Source organism: Salmo salar, chromosome 01 (genome assembly GCF_965601325.2).
Source record: "Salmo salar chromosome 01, fSalSal1, whole genome shotgun sequence".
NCBI classification, from domain to species: domain Eukaryota; kingdom Metazoa; phylum Chordata; class Actinopteri; order Salmoniformes; family Salmonidae; genus Salmo; species Salmo salar.
The window spans coordinates 177182424-177199417 of NC_138291.1; the positions used below are offsets into that span (position 1 = coordinate 177182424).

At 42.2% G+C, this 16994-nt stretch overlaps 1 protein-coding gene across 4 annotated transcripts in view; it reads left to right on the plus strand.

Moving 5' to 3' along the window:
- mvb12ba (multivesicular body subunit 12Ba) overlaps positions 1-16994 on the plus strand; it is a 47260-nt gene that overhangs the window by 20481 nt on the left and 9785 nt on the right. For all 4 annotated transcript variants that reach the window (XR_014379013.1, XM_014145659.3, XM_014145650.3 and 1 more), the window contains exons 3-7: positions 1451-1558; positions 4405-4501; positions 4957-5086; positions 5376-5519; positions 14518-14612. Coding sequence is in view for 3 of the 4 variants with exons in the window: in XM_014145659.3 (XP_014001134.1) it covers positions 1451-1558; positions 4405-4501; positions 4957-5086; positions 5376-5519; positions 14518-14612 (574 nt within the window). In the remaining variant the exon portion in view is untranslated. The remainder of the gene's footprint in view (positions 1-1450; positions 1559-4404; positions 4502-4956; positions 5087-5375; positions 5520-14517; positions 14613-16994) is intronic.

Here is a 16994-nt window from a genome sequence, read left to right on the forward strand (position 1 = left end):
CCAGACTAGTGCCCAGTCCGTGTCAGGGTGGTGTGACCCCCACTTCTCTTTGTCACGAGTACCCCTCATCCTTAATCTTACACTGGATCTCTCCCATGGGCCTTCAACAGGATGTGGTGTGCACTGACCCTGGAAAAGAGGCTGAGAAAATGTCTCCTACGTTTCCTAAACCCCAGGCACTTTCTCTATCCACACCCTACCTTCAAACCCCAGGCACTTTCTCTATCCACACCCTACCTTCAAACCCCAGGCACTTTCTCTATCCACACCCTACCTTCAAACCCCAGGCACATTTATGGTCTTTGCCAGTTGGGGTTGGTAGGATTTCATCCATAACTGTCTCTCTCCATCGAACTCATTTTAGGAAGAGGAGTTCCCACATAAGGAACATTCAAAGCTAAGCACAACCCCCCCCCCCCCCCCAACTCCCCAACCAACGTTTTTTTTTATCTCTCTGTGGTAGAGAAAATATCATTGTAGAGGCTTTGCTGACTTCTGGTCAGACAGGGAATCTACATTCTCACTGATAGCCAAGTATAGATGTTACGCCCCTGAAAAGGGGGAGAAATAATCACGAGAGTGATACGGTATTGTTTCCTCAATTAGAACTTTAGTGCAATGAGGAAAAGACCACGATTTCCCCGGGAACTTGGGTGGAGACCAGAGCAATCGATCTCAGGCTCATAGATTAAGAGCATTTAGTAGATCACAGATTAACTTTTTAACACAATTATATGAATTTTATCAATCTCTATTAACTAGTACTGAATGCATGATCTTTTTAACCTTAGATGTTTTAAGATCCTCACATACTATGAATTTACTAATACTTTTTAATGTATAACAGGCTATGAGTATTTCCTTTAACCTGTCACATAGACACTTCCCTCTTAACTCAATTATACCTCAGTGGGATGGAAGTGTCTTCCAAACCAGCCTTGGTGGACCACAGAATTCCTGTTGCCACGGAGAAACCCAAGAATGTGTTGCTTTGCATGAGGGTCGCTTATCCTGCAGTTTTTTTCCTTCTCTCTATCAAGTGAACAGGCACTGCTGGATTGGCCGGATACAGGCATTAAATGGAGAGGACTACTCACATGACTAGTGGTGTAACACCCCAATATCCCACAGGTTCAAATGTCCTCGGAGTTAATGAGCGGTGGATCCCTCAATTCCTGTTTGCTTAATCCATCTTTTTTTTTTTGCACGAGTTTAATGTCACTGTTTAGTATTGTGTTCACGTCTTTTCAAGTGTTGTGTTTCAGTCTAGAACTTTTAGTAGAAAACTGTAATTGCCTGTCTCCAAGCTTGACCTGACCTTGTGTCAATCAGCCAGTAAAATCCTTTTTATTTGCCAGCATCAACAGATTCATCACTATCTCCCTCAATGTTGATAGGTTCACACTGACTAGCGACGCCCCTCTAAATGTCTATCCCTCTCAACCAACAGGTGTCCCAAACAACAGATGGCCTTGACGCTGACTTGTGGAAAGACGGTCTGTTCAAATCCAAGGTGACACGCTACCTCTGTTTCACCAGGGTCTTCTCTAAAGAAAACGTAAGTGATGAAAGTCGATGTACATTAATGATACCACACTGCCACTCTAATGCCCACTGTGATGAAAATCTGTGTTCCTGAATGATTTGTCTACTAAATCAAATCACATTGTATTGGTCACATACACATATTTAGCAGATGTTATTGCGGGTGTAGTGAAATGCTTGTGTTCCTAGTTCCAACAGTGCAGTAGAATCTAACAATTCACAACAATACACACAAATCTAAAAGTAAAATAATGGAATTAAGAAATATATAAAATGTCAGGACGAGCGATGTCGGAGTGGCATTGACTAAAATACAGTAAAATAGAATACAGTATATACAGTATACTGTATATATGAGATGAGATGAGTAAAGCAGTATGTAAACATGATTAATGTTACTAGTTTTACATTTATTAAAGTGACCAGTGATTCTGTGTCTGTCTATAGGGCAGCAGCCTCTAAGGTGCAGGGTTGAGTAACCGGCTGCTAGCTGAATAGGGATGTCTGTTTAACAGTCTGATGGCCTTGAGATAGAAGCTGTTATTCAGTCTCTCGGTCCCAGCTTTGATGCACCTGTACTGACCTCGCCTTCTGGATGATAGCGGGGTGAACAGGAAGTGGCTCGGGTGGTTGATGTCCTTGATGATCTTTTTGGCCTTCCTGTGACATCAGGTGCTGTAGGTGTCCTGGAGGGCAGGTAGTATGCCCCCGGTGATGCGTCGGGCAAACCACGCCACCCTCTGGAGAGCCCTGATGTTCAAATAATTACTGTAGGGAGGAGGAACCTGTTTCTCAACACAACAATACAATAAGCCTCTCTAATCAGAAACTCCATGCATGACTCACTCTCTGTGATGGGAAAGAGACCAAAATATCTAATCTGAAGCACCTTGTTTTCTGGCAGCTTTTTTTGTGCCATAATTTATGTTACTTGACAAACACATTCTGCAAGAGTCACCAGTTTCTTTGCTTAGACTAATTAGCCCCAAAAATTAAGAATTTGATTTATATAGCGCTTCACCAGGTGCTTTAACATATGCCAAGCAGCCTTTATCCAAAGCCACTTAACCATGTGTGCGTATATTTTCCATACGGGTAGCCCCGGGTATCGAACCCACAACCCTGGCATTGCAAGCGTCATGCTCTACCAACTGATCCATACAGGACCACTATGGTTGGAAACTTGCCAAATATTAATTAGGTAATAACCCAATAAAAAATATCTGACTAAACTAGTCGTGAATACAGTGTTTGTCTTCTTAAATGGTATAGCCAATTTATCCACTGTCGATGAATAGAGTAATACATTGGGTTAGGGTAATGGGCTAACTAAATTCACTTCAGATGGAGTAATAAAGGTAAAATCTACCCTGGTGGATCCTGGAACTGTGATACCGATGACCTTATTTAGGCGTAGAGCCTGTTGGTAGAGAACTGTGATACTGATGACCTTATTTAGACGTAGAGCCTGTTGGTAGAGAACTGTGATACTGATGACCTTATTTAGACGTAGAGCCTGTTGGTAGAGAACTGTGATACTGATGACCTTATTTAGGCGTAGAGCCTGTTGGTAGAGAACTGTGATACCGATGACCTTATTTAGGCGTAGAGCCTGTTTGTAGGGAACTGTGATACTGATGACCTTATTTAGACGTAGAGCCTGTTTGTAGGGAACTATGATACTGATGACCTTATTTAGGCGTAGAGCCTGTTGGTAGGGAACTATGATACTGATGACCTTATTTAGGCGTAGAGCCTGTTGGTAGAGAACTGTGATACTGATGACCTTATTTAGGCGTAGAGCCTGTTGGTAGAGAACTGTGATACCGATGACCTTATTTAGGCGTAGAGCCTGTTTGTAGGGAAATGAGAAATGAGTTTGACCATGAGTTTATTTAGCACATCTCCATGGAGAACATTGGACAGAGGTCCTTAAGCATAGAGTACAGGCGTTCTCACAAAGGCTTTCCCAAACAAACATCACCGAGTTACAAAAGATTTTCTCCTTCGCCGCGGGGATGTTATTCTGAAATGATTCCAGGGCTCCATTGACTCTTTGCCCTTGCTCAGGATTGTTTAAACAACAGGGTCTATAGCGCTGTTATCAAATCAGGAATTCCCTACGAATACTGATGTTCTTTTGTTATACTTACAGTATGATAGTTTTGAGATGATGGCTGCTTTGTGAGGTCTGTTTTTAAGTAAGTCTAGTTTGAACAATTCCTGTACGAACTTGGTCTGTAGAGTTGCTGTGAAAAGAATAGGTCTGTAACATACAACTTGATCTGATAACTTGATGGGGCCAGTTGATACACATCCTGGCCAAGGTAGAAACCAATGTACTGATTATATTCATCCTTGACAGAAACACAATTGAAGTCCGAAATAAATAGCCGCGTAGCAAACAATTACTCCCCCCCCCCCCCCCCCCCACCCCAACGTCTGTCCATCAGACCCAGACTAACTTCCGTTTAGTTTCCTGCCAGTTTGAGGTGTGATCAGATGTGACCGTGCCATCAACAGAAGCTATTTTGTCTGCCAATCAATACGGCCCGCAGCGTAATTGTCTGTGACAAAAACAGATACTGTGAAATTAGTCCGCAAAGTGTGCAACGGACCCACAGGCGTTAGTGATTTATAACCCTCTATGGAGGTAGGGAGACGTCTTCTCAGTCGGGGAAGAATCCACATTTTGTTTCCCTCCACTGCTAACACTTCTCGCACATACACAAACATTCTGCTGCCACTGTCAAGGCTTTGGAATGAACTGTTGACTGATCATTAGCTAACGTGGATGTGGTTTCTCTCTCTGTCTCTCTGTCTCTCTGTCTCTCTGTCTGTCGCTGTCTGTCTCTGCAGAGTCATTTAGGTAATGTGCTGGTGGACATGAAGCTTATCGACATCAAGGACACTCTGCCTGTAGGTTTTATTCCCATCCAGGAGACGGTGGACACACGTAAGCACTGATCTTCTCCTCTCATATCCTAAAGCTCTCCTTCTTTACCCCCCCCCCCCCCCCCCCCTGGATCTATTATAAGCCTCTCTGACTAACCATCGAGGTAGTCAGTGCTACATGACAGCATGTGATTTATTTTCTTTTTTTTCAAATTTGCCTACAAATGTGAAAAGCAAATCAGATGTTTTTATGAGTCAGACTTTGTGGACTCTGGGAGGTAGGATACTGGTTACATGGTTAGTTTTTATTATTTATAGACTGTAACATGATCAGAGACAGTGCACTGACTCTCTCTCTTCTCTCCTCTTTTCTCTCTCCTCTTTTCTCTCTCTGCGTTCTCTTTTCCCCTTTTCTCTGTATTTTCTCTTCTCTTTGTCTGTCACCCTCCTGCTTCCTCTTTGTCTGGCTGTCTGTCTCTTTTTTTGTCTGTCTCTCTGTCTGCTGGCCACACACAGAGGAACAGGCCTTCCGGAAGAGGAGGCTCTGTATCAAGTTCATCCCGCGGGACTCCACAGAGGCAGCCATCTGTGACATCAGAATCCTGGGCAGGTCCAAGCAGGCCCCACCGCAGTACACCTTCATAGGGTTAGCAGCTGTGATGTTATTAACATGCCCTGCCTTTAGACATCATAGAGCTAGTGTTTTTCTGAATGAATAAGCCAGCCACCAGGAAATGGGTTTAGTTTTTTACTTGTAAAATGGGAGGGGAAATTGGGGTTTCACACAATTTGAGTTCCTTCAACAGGTTATGAATTGAGGTGAACGGGCACCATTTTGAGTCGTCAGAATGTTGTACTTCTAGTCAGCCTACGTGGTGTGACTGTATGCAGGGAAATGGATGACGATGCTAAAAGAGGCTGTGGTTGTGTTCCAGAGAGCTCAACAACATGGGGATCTGGTATCGCATGGGTAAGGTCCCGCGTGCCCAGGAATCTTCGCCAACTCCAACCACCAATAACATCCAGAACGTCAACTCGACGGCCAACACCACACCAACCCCAGCAGCCCCCCTGCCCAAGTATGCTACATTTTCTATATTCTCTCATTTTATTTATTTGACCTTTTTATTTAACTAGGCAAGTCAGTTAACCTCTATGGGCTAGGTGGGACGCTAGCGTGCCACCCGTGGTGCACTCCATCAACAGCAGGTGCATTTCAAGAGCGGCAAATTTGAATCCAAATAAATGTCAAAATTCAAATTTTTCAAACATACAACTATTTTACACCCTTTGTAAGATAAACATCTCCTTAATCTAACCACGTTTTACGATTTCAAAAAGGTTTTACGGCGAAAGCATAAATTTAGAGTATGTTAGGACAGTACATTTACAAGAGTTGTGTGTAATGTTTTGTCAAGTCAAAGACAGGGTCACCAAAACCATAAAACCAGCTAAAATGATGCACTAACCTTTTACAATCTCCATCAGATGACACTCCTAGGACATTATGTTAGACAATGCATGCATTTTTAGTTCTATCAAGTTCATATTTATATCCAAAAACAGCGTTTTACTATGGCATTGATGTTGAGGAAATCGTTTCCCTCCAATAACCGGCAGTCAAGTCAGCGTCACAAATTAAATAATTAAAATTAGAAAACATTGGTAAAATATTATATTGTCATTTAAAGAATTATAGATTTACATCTCTTGAACGCAATCAACTTGCCAGATTTAAAAATAACCTTACTGGGAATTCACACTTTGCAATAATCTGAGCACTGCGCCCAGAAAAATACGCGTTGCGATACAGACTAGACGTCATGTTGGGGAGATCTAAAATCGAAAATACTATGTAAATAATCCATTACCTTTGATTCTCTTCATCAGATGTCACTTCCAGGTATCACAGGTCCATAACGAATGTAGTTTTGTTCAAAAAAGCTCATCATTTATGTCCAAAAATCTCCGTCTTGTTAGCACATGATCTAAGCCAGCCGGACTTCTCGTCATGAACGAGGGGAAAAAATATATTTACGTTCGTTCAAACATGTCAAACGTTGTATAGCATAAATCATTAGGGCCTTTTTTAACCAGAACATGAATAATATTCAAGGTGGACGAATGCATACTCTTTTATAACGTATTGGAACGAGGGTACCCAACATGAACTCGCGCGCCAGGTGTCTAATGGGCCATCATCGTTCCATGGCTCTTGTTCGGTCAGATCTCCCTCCAGAAGACTCAAAACACTTTGTAAAGGCTGGTGACATCTAGTGGAAGCAATAGGAAGTGCCAAAATATTCCTCAGCCCCTGTGTTTTTCAATGGGATAGGTTTAAAGGTAATACAACACATCAGGTATCCACTTCCTGTCAGAAAATGTCTCAGGGTTTTGCCTGCCAAATGAGTTCTGTTATACTCACAGACACCATTCAAACAGTTTTAGAAAATTTAGGGTGTTTTCTATCCATATGTAATAAGTATATGCATATTCTAGTTACTGGGTAGGAGTGGTAACCAGATTAAATCGGGTATGTTTTTTTATCCAGCCGTGTCAATACTGCCCCCTAGCCCTAACAGGTTAAAGAATAGGCGTTTACTAAAGAGAATGCGAAGATGAACTGACTGTAGCCTGTGGCTAAAGAGTAAAACAAAGGGAAACTGTATCTATATGCTTCTGCAAGAGAAGGAGAGGAACACTAGCCTGCAGAGAGAATAGTGAGCTTTCCTCACATCTGAGGTGTACACTTATCTTCTCCGGACTGCCATCAGGACTCGTCTTGGTGGTTTTCTCCGGACTGCCATCAGGACTCGTCTTGGTGGTTTTCTCCGGACTGCCATCAGGACTCGTCTTGGTGGTTTTCTCCGGACTGCCATCAGGACTCGTCTTGGTGGTTTTCTCCGGACTGCCATCAGGACTCGTCTTGGTGGTTTTCTCCGGACTGCCATCAGGACTCGTCTTGGTGGTTTTCTCCGGACTGCCATCAGGACTCGTCTTGGTGGTTTTCTCCGGACTGCCATCAGGACTCGTCTTGGTGGTTTTCTCCGGACTGCCATCAGGACTCGTCCTGGTGGTTTTCTCCGGACTGCCATCAGGACTCGTCCTGGTGGTTCTCTCTAACAATGGTTAACCACTGGAGTTGATCTCTCTGAGGGTGGTTTAGTGTCGACATCAAACCCTCAAAGAGAGAAAGGGCCAGCATTGTTAGTAGTGCTGAAATGTCTGAACCAGGCCCTAATGGTTTAGATGGAACCTGTTATTGTAACAAAGCTCCACATTTAATGAAAAACAATGTACACTTGAAATCTTAACTTCTTTTTTTTTTATGCCTTTCTCTAAGTTAATCAAGTTAAAATAGTTTAGTATAATTATTTTCAACAATGGCTTTGCACTGTTGTTTTGTGTATTATCATACCAATAAAGTTTACTATCAAAAAGGCTTTACAGCGAAAGCAAACAATGCTATTATGTGAGGACAGCACCCCATCAAACAACACAGACAATCATATTTCATCCCGCTAGGCGCGACACAAAACTCAGAAATAACGATATAATTCTTGCCTTTGACGAGCTTCTTCTGTTGGCACTCCAATATGTCCCATAAACATCACAAATGGTTATTTTTGTTCGATTAATTCCGTCGTTATACATCCAAAATGTCCATTTATTTGGCGCGTTTGATCCAGAAAAACACCAGTTCCAACTCGCGCAACATGACTACAAAATATCTCAAGTTACCTGTAATCTTTGTCCAAACATTTCAATTTCAAACAACTTTCCTAATACAACTTTAGGTATTTTTTTTTACGTAAATAATCGATAACATTTAAGACGGGATAAACTGCGTTCGATACCGGAGGAAAACAAAGTGGAGAGTGCTTTTCAGGTCACGCGCCTCTATCAAAGAGTACACTTCCATCGAGCCTCATTCTGAACAGGGTTACTTCTTCATTACTCAAAGGAAAAACATCAACCAATTTCTAAAGACTGTTGACATCCAGTGGAAGCGATAGGAACTGCAGGCAACTCCCTTAGAATTATGGATTCTCAATGAAAACCCATTGAAAAGAGTGACCTTAAATAAATAAAAATCCTGGATGGTTTGTCCTCGGGGTTTCGCCTGCCAAATAAGTTCTGTTATACTCAGACATCATTCAAACAGTTTTAGAAACCTTAGTGTTTTCTATCCAAATCTACCAATTATAAACATATCCTAGCTTCTGGGTCTGAATAGCAGGCAGTATACTTTGGGCGCACTTTTCATCCGGATGTGAAAATAGCTCCCTCAAGCCATAAGAAGTTAACCACAGGAACACATAGAGACCATTGGGATTCCTCTCACACTGTTGCTCTCGGACAATGCTCCACTGGACTAGCAGCGCTACCCCAGCCAGGCTAGCGTGTAATTCCACTGGACTGGATGGATGCTCTGTATGCATTAAGCACTGGAGTGAGCGGCACAGGCAGCGTAGCCTCCTACTGCTGCCAACAACAGTGTTGTGTATTTGTGGGGGCTGGATTCAGGATCGTTAGGATCGTTATCCTAAGCGACAAAGTTGGTAGCATTTATAAACTAGGTAGTTAGAGCCCTGAATGCTTATTGCTTGAAAGACGTGAGACAATATATCATGGGTATGTTGCAAAACTACTTGTTTACTGTTATAATTATATGTTGGTAACCAGTTTAATAGCAATAAGGCACCTCGGGTTTGTTGTATATAACCAATATACCACGGCTAAGGGCTGTATCCAGGTACTCCATGTTGCATAAGAACAGCCCTTAGCTATGATGTATTGGTCATATACCACACCTCCTCGGGCCTTATTGCTTAAGTATACTTTACCTGTGAAAGACAAATTAAATGCGTTTTTGTGCAATGCTTTCCAGCAATTTTTAAAGAGACAGGAAGCTGCTTCCTCTCCCAGAGTCTGTCCCCCTTTTCTTTCAGCCCTCTTCTCTCCAGGGGTTGGAACCAATCATTTAGTTCTGAACCAGTTCGAAGTCCTTTGTTCCCTTTAAAAGCTTTGAAATCTAAAAAAATAAAATACATTTAGCTCTACATTAATATCCGGTGAAATTGCAGAGTGCGAAATTCAAACGACAGAATTATAAATATTTAACTTTCATAAAATCAGAAGTGTAATACATCAAAATAAAGCTTAACTTCTTGTTAATCCAGCCACTGTGTCAGATTTCAAAAAGGCTTTACGGCGAAAGCACACCATGCGATTATCTGACGACAGTGCCCCGCATACAAAAGCATGAAAACATATTTCAGCCAGGCAGGTGCGCCACGAAAGTCAGAAATAGCGATATAATAAATGCCTTACCTTTGATCTTCTTCTGTTGGCTCTCCAAAAGGTCCCAGATGCATCACAAATGGTCCTTTTGTTTGATAATGTCCTTCTTTATATCCATAAAAACTCAGTTTAGCTGGAGTGCTTCAGTCAATAATCCACCCAGTTTCCCTCCATCAAAATGCATTCAAAATGAATCCCAAACGTTACTAATAAACTTTTACAAACAAGTCAAACAACGTTTATAGTCAAACCTTAGGTACCCTAATACGTAAATAAACGATAAAATTTAAGACGGAGAAGCGTTGTCTATACCAGAGAAAAATACCAAAGAATGCGCTCTCTTCCACGCGCTTGGAAACACTACAGCCAAAATGGGAGCCACCTAGAAAAACTATAATTTCTGGCTCATTTTTCCAAAAACCAGCATGAAACTCTTTCTAAAGACTGTTGACATCTAGTGGAAGCTCTGGGAACTGCAATCTGGGAGGATTTCACCTTATAATAAAAGTGATTGCCATTGAAAACAGTGGTAGGCTGTTTTTGTTTTGGGGGGGGGGGGGGGGGGGGTTTGTCCGCTGGGTTTTGCCTGCCATTTCAGTTCTGTTATACTCAGACATTATTTTAACGGTTTTAGAAACTTTTGTGTTTTCTATCCAAATCTACCAATTATATGCATATCCTAGCTTCTGGGCCTGAGTAGCAGGCAGTTTACTTTGGGCACACTTTTCATCCGGACGTCAATACCGCCCCCTATCCCAAAGAAGTTAACCAATCATGCAGTGCGGGTAGAGCAGCTTGCTATGGAGCAGGCAGGCTAAAGCTCAGCGAGTTGTTTACATGCTTGATGGGAAGACAAGTGTCAGGCGTCGAGATGCAACTGAAACTTTGCAGGTGGCGAAAGAGGGTGGAGGAGCATTGGGCATCTTGTGATGACATGCATTATCTGAATTAGGCTCACAGAATTATACCTACGGAGGTACGGCTTCTATGGAGGAACTTTCAATGTCTTTGAACTTGAGTTAGCTAACAAAGCTTGTGTGTGCGCAGAGCGTCACCAGAATTAAAAACACGTCTAGCTTTTTGTAGTTAATAAATCCAATGTGAACTAAAGTATCCCTAACTAACATTTGGAAAAGTTCATCCATTCTTTAATTAAAATTCTCTCTCCCCATCTTCTGATTCACACTTGTAACATCAGTAGGCTACAGCTATGTTTCGGAGGGGGAGAATGTTTTTTTCAAGTTTTTCAAGGCATCTGCCTGCCTGCTGAACATCTTTGCCAGTGTGTGTGTGCATGGTCTAAGGCACTGCATCGCAGTGCGTGAGACGTCACTACAGACCCGGTTCGGGTCTGTAGTGACCAAGAACCTGATGGTCACTCTGACAGAGCTCCAGAGTTCCTCTGTGGAGATGGGAGAACCTTCCAGAAGGACAACCATCTCTGCAGCACTCCACCAATCAGGCCTTTATGGTAGAGTGGCCAGACGGAAGCCACTCCTCAGTAAAAGGCAATTGTCAGCCTGCTTGGAGTTTGCCAAAAGGCACCTAAAGGACTCTGACCATGAGAAACAAGATTCTCTGGTCTGATGAAACCAAGATTGAACTCTTTGGCCTGAATGCCAAGCGTCACGTCTGAAGGAAAGCTGGCACCATCCCTACGGTGAAGCATGGTGGTGGCAGCATCATGCTGTGGAGATGTTTTTCAGGGACTGGGAGACTAGTCAGGATCGAGGCAAAGATTAACAGAGCAAAGTACAGAGAGCTCCATGATGATAACCTGCTCCAGAGCACTCAGGACACTCAGTTCACCTTCCAACAGGACAACGACCCTAAGCACACAGCCAAGACAGTGCAGGAGTGGCTTTTGGGATAAGTCTCTGAATGTCATTGAGTGGCCCAGCCAGAGCCCCAACTTGAACCCGAATGAACATCTCTGCAGCAACGCTCCCATCCAACCTGACAGAGCTTGAGAGGATCTGCAGAGAAGAATGGGAGAAACTCCCCAAATACAGATGTGCCAAGCTTTGTAGTATCATTTCCAAGAAGACTCTAGGCTGTAATCGCTGCCAAAGGTGCTTCAAGTACTGAGTAAAGGGTCTGAATACTTACGCTATTGTGATTTTTATATATATTACATTTATAAACCTGTTTTTGCTTTATCATTATTGTGTGTAGATTGATGGGGGGAACTATTTAATTAATTTTAGAATAAGGCTGTAACGTGACAAAATGTGGAAAATGTCAAGGGGTCTGAAAACTTCCCAAATGCACTGTATGTATATCTGAAATGTCAGATGTTAACAGAATGTGTAATTAAAAACAAAAACAATGTTTTTAAGTGAGAATTAGGCTGTAGTGGGGGAAAAAGTGCTGGAGTTCCAGTAGTTAGCTACACCACTGCATTGCAAAAAAAGTAATTAACTACTGTAAACACTACCTAGATTTTAATTTAGTTCAATGACCACCAAGCTAGTGCAAAATGGAGTTGAATTACTAGTTGACCCCAGCACTGGCTCCAACATACTTACAAAGTGGTAGCGAAGGTTAAAACATATTTTCTTTTCTGTGTGCCTGACAAAATTACTTAAATTCGCTCCAAAAGACTGGATTGTTACGATGCATAATTGTTTCAGTCCCTTTGCCGCCCCACAATGTTCTCTTCTGTAATTTACTAAAGAATTTCAGCACACCGCAGTCAGAACCTCGGCAGAGAAACAAGAGGAGTGGCATCTTGTTCCCCACAACGATGATAAATTGGATTCCAAACTCATGGACACTGTAATCCAATCCCTAACCACCGCAGTCAGTTTTTCTGTGCTTTGTTTACTGAGTAACTTATTGCCTATATGTCAATTGAGTCACCAGTCTAAAGCCTTGGAGCTTCTCTGAGATGTGGCTGATTTTCTGAGTTTAATAAATACCGTTTTTCATTTGAGAAAAGTTTGACAGCCACAGAAGGACCATGGATGCTTGTTAGTGTAACATCTTGCCTGTGAAGTGTCTCTGCAGCAGGGTTCTCGAACCCTGTTCCAGGGGAGCTACCGTACCATCCAGGGCCCGGTTTCCAAAAGGCATCTTAAGGCTAAGTTCGTCGTAAGAACCTTCACAGGAGTATCGTTACATCTCTGAGCTGTTTACCCAAAAACCATCGTTACCAAATTTGCACTGAAACACTTATTTTACTAATTTCCTCAGACCACTCAAACAGCTAAGTGCTTCGTTTGATTCGTTTTTTGTACCTACTGCGTCACTTTATACACAGAAGATCTCCACTAAACATAGAATCAATCTGTCTCTCTGTGACCACCGATAATTTCACAGTGAAGTTGACTACAAATACAAAGTTACCAATGTCTTTGCTGTTTTGTTACAAACAAGTGAAGGAGGGGGAAAAAAGGCTGTTTTTTTCAAGATAAATAGGCTACAGTATAGGCCTAATATAATTAAATATTTAAATACATTTCTTGTTCATTCAATTGAGTTCTGTTTTGCTAATTGCAGGCTGGCTGTAATTATTATAATTATAAATGTCAAGGTAAGATTTGAATGGCGAAATCTGATCCGAGAACAGTGCTGCCTTTCGATCCTGTCAGTATCGACACTATGCTCCAACGCACTTAGCGAACGTTCTCACTGCGTGGTGTTTTAGGAAAGCCATTGTAGGAAAGATGCATCGTTAAAACACTTGTAAGCTTATAAATTCCATCGCTATCGGGAAACCGAGACCTGTAGGTGTTCGTTCCATCTCTAATCTAGCACACCTGATTCTAATAATGAACTGGTTGATAAACTGAATCAGGTTAGTTTCAGCTGGGGGGTTGGAGCGAAACCCTACATGAGGGTAGCTCTCTGGGAACAGGGTTGGAGAGCCCTGCTATACAGTATTCAAAAGCTTTTCATTAAAAGCGACTGTTCTTGTTTCTGATTTGACTCTAGACGCAACTCCTGAGTACGCTGGTCGTTCTGGCCGAGAGAGTAGTTCTCTCAAAAGCAGCTTATTTACTGTATTCATTTCTGGATATTAATGGATGTTTGGTCTAGTGCGGCCAAAGGCAGGCATACTCAGAAAGAGCACCCAAACAATATCTGTCAGGTCAATCTGAGTTTGTGAAATATCACACCGCCGTCGGAATCCTATCACCGACATAATTCCCCTCCACTTCCTCAGTCAACCTTTTGAGATGAGCTGGAAAGGAGATCTTCATTAAAGCTGTCCGTGGCCAATGCCTAGATTGACGATTGTCGTCAACCTTTTAAAAATAAATAATAATAATCCTCCGCTGTCCTGTCTGAGAGGAGCATGTCCACACGCTGATGGAATTGATGATGTTAAAAGGTCGACCCCCATCATGGCAGAATAAACCCGAGAACCAGACTGTCTGTTTGTAAATATCGCTGACTGTTTTGGGGCAACGAGGAAGTCTCGAGGTCTTGTTTTGGTATCAATCGCTTCTAACTGATTTTTATCTGTAAAATCTTTGACATCAAAATACTTTGAATATTCTTCTAGATTTCATAGTATAAACTTTCAATTTAGGACTGTTTTTTTTTTTTTTAATTCTTAACTAAATTGATGAAAGCTTTATTAGAGATTGAGAAGTTTCTTGTGGGCCGTTTTCCCCTGGCTAGATTAAAATTACACGTTGTTTCTTGATGTGGAAGCTTGTACAAGATAAGAAATCATGGTACATGTAACATTCTATATCATTTTTTTTTATGATACATTGATAACTAAACATGGCTTTTTTTTTAAATTCTGTTTGTCCCCTACAGACATATATCCATGACACTCCCTGCCAGTTTCAAAAGGCAAACTACTACTAGACCAGATTTTGAACACCAGAACTCCAACCTGTATGCCATATCAGGTGAGCTACTGTCTACGTTTCTTCCCTGTCTCAATAGCAAAAATCTTTTGGAATATGCATATATTCAATGTTTTTTGTGTGTTTTTTTTTTTTTCACCCATTGCATAATATTCATTTGAATTTAGTGTTATCCCTCAGTTTACTCTGAAGTCACTTGTGGTAGCTACCCCTCAAGGAGTCCAGGGCTTCGGATGTAGTGAGATAGATATGTTACGAATTCAAAGAGAGACATCGTGTGGTGAGCCAGAGAGATGGACCCCCCCTGGTACTGGGCGACTCAATTTCTTCCATACTCTCTCTTACTCTATTTTACATGTAATTTTCACTTAATGAGCTATGCATTACTACTCCCAGTACAATCTAATAGGGGTTTCTTTGTACTCTATCATTGGCACATCAAAATAAACAAAACTAATTCTGGAGTAGACACAACACTGACACAGGAAATATCTCCTGGAGTTGAGTGTAGGAAACCCTTTGGGTAAAGCAGGACATTTTGTGCTTTACCCAAAAGTTTTCCTTCTGTTCTATCAACTCCGGGTGACCCCTACACAGTTGGGAAAGGCTGCGAAACCAACATGACCGCCCCACTCATCAACACTGCAGTAGACATCAGTTCGCTTCGACGGATCGCTTTCATTACTCCCACGTTGTTTGAACGGCCACGATGTCAGTCGGGAGAGAAGTCTAGTAACCAATTAAGACGAGACAAAAACCGTCAGTCAGATGCCGGCGACGGTACCCTTTTTGATATCCGCTGAAACAAATATCAGATATCAGCCATTTTAAGGAGCTGCACCTGCCCTTTTTTTATTTTTAATTTGCCCCTAATAATTGTAGCTCCGAGAACTCAGCGGCGCTTTCCAATTAAAACCTACGCTAGCTCCTTGACGGAGGTCGCAATAATGACACCCCCTGCAGCATTAGAGGCTGAAACTGACAGGTGAGTCCCCGAATGAATTAAACATGAGGTGGGTGGTGGCGGGGTGGGTGGGTGGGGGTACAATGAGAAGCGGAAAAGCCTCAGACAGAAGTTGTCTTTTGAGGGGAGGAAGGGGAAGGGTATTCGAGGCTTGTAAAATGCTCAATGTAATTTACATATTAATCTCTTTGCCGTTCAGCCTTATCGAGCGCTCACCCCACTCTTGGTGACGTCTCTAAAGCTAAAATAGCAGTGACAGGCGAGGGTGCGCTTCATTTTCCCCAGGATTTATGACTTGTGTAATTTAGGATATTTTATTAATACGCTCAGACGATTGATCCCTCCCCCACACCCCCTCGTCGCTCTGTGTGTGGAATAGGCTTAATAGTTCCAGATGACGTCTGGCTCACTGATTATGGAAAGGACTTTTCTTCTACTTTTCATTTCCTCCCATTTATTTTTTGCTATTTTTTTTAAATTGAATTTCATCCTATCGACACCCAAGTTTTAGTTCACTATTAATACAGTGAAAAGGATGGCCTTTTGACAGTTGAGGTTTTCAGTCAAATCCATCCAGATATTTGGGATCATTAGAATGGAGAAATAAAAACAAATGACATAGTAAAAAGTATACATTTGAAGCACCATGGGCTCTATGCTTCTTATCCAAACACATCCCCAACTCTGGGTCTCAAATCCTCCTCTTGGTTTTACACTTTATTAGTCAAAGAGCACAAGTAGTCAACAAGCTACATGACACAACCCAGATGTGGTCCCTGTCACCTTCAGGTCAGTAGATGTAGTACCACTACAGGTCTCCTTCAGTTCAGTAGATGTAGTACCACTACAGGTCTCCTTCAGTTCAGTAGATGTAGTATCACTACAGGTCTCCTTCAGTTCAGTAGATGTAGTACCACTACAGGTCTCCTTCAGTTCAGTAGATGTAGTACCACTACAGGTCTCCTTCAGTTCAGTAGATGTAGTACCACTACAGGTCTCCTTCAGTTCAGTAGATGTAGTACCACTACAGGTCTCCTTCAGTTCAGTAGATGTAGTACCACTACAGGTCTCCTTCAGGTCAGTAGATGTAGTACCACTACAGGTCTCCTTCAGGTCAGTAGATGTAGTACCACTACAGGTCTCCTTCAGTTCAGTAGATGTAGTACCACTACAGGTCTCCTTCAGGTCAGTAGATGTAGTACCACTACAGGTCTCCTTCAGGTCAGTAGATGTAGTACCACTACAGGTCTCCTTCAGTTCAGTAGATGTAGTACCACTACAGGTCTCCTTCAGTTCAGTAGATGTAGTACCACTACAGGTCTCCTTCAGTTCAGTATGCCCCATCGGCCCTCACTACATCTCCCATAACCCCCTGTCTCAGGTTGCAAAATTCTGCTTACTTTCCCAAAATTCTGGTTTACCAGAAATCCTGGTTTGGGTTGGAGAATTTCTGTATTCCT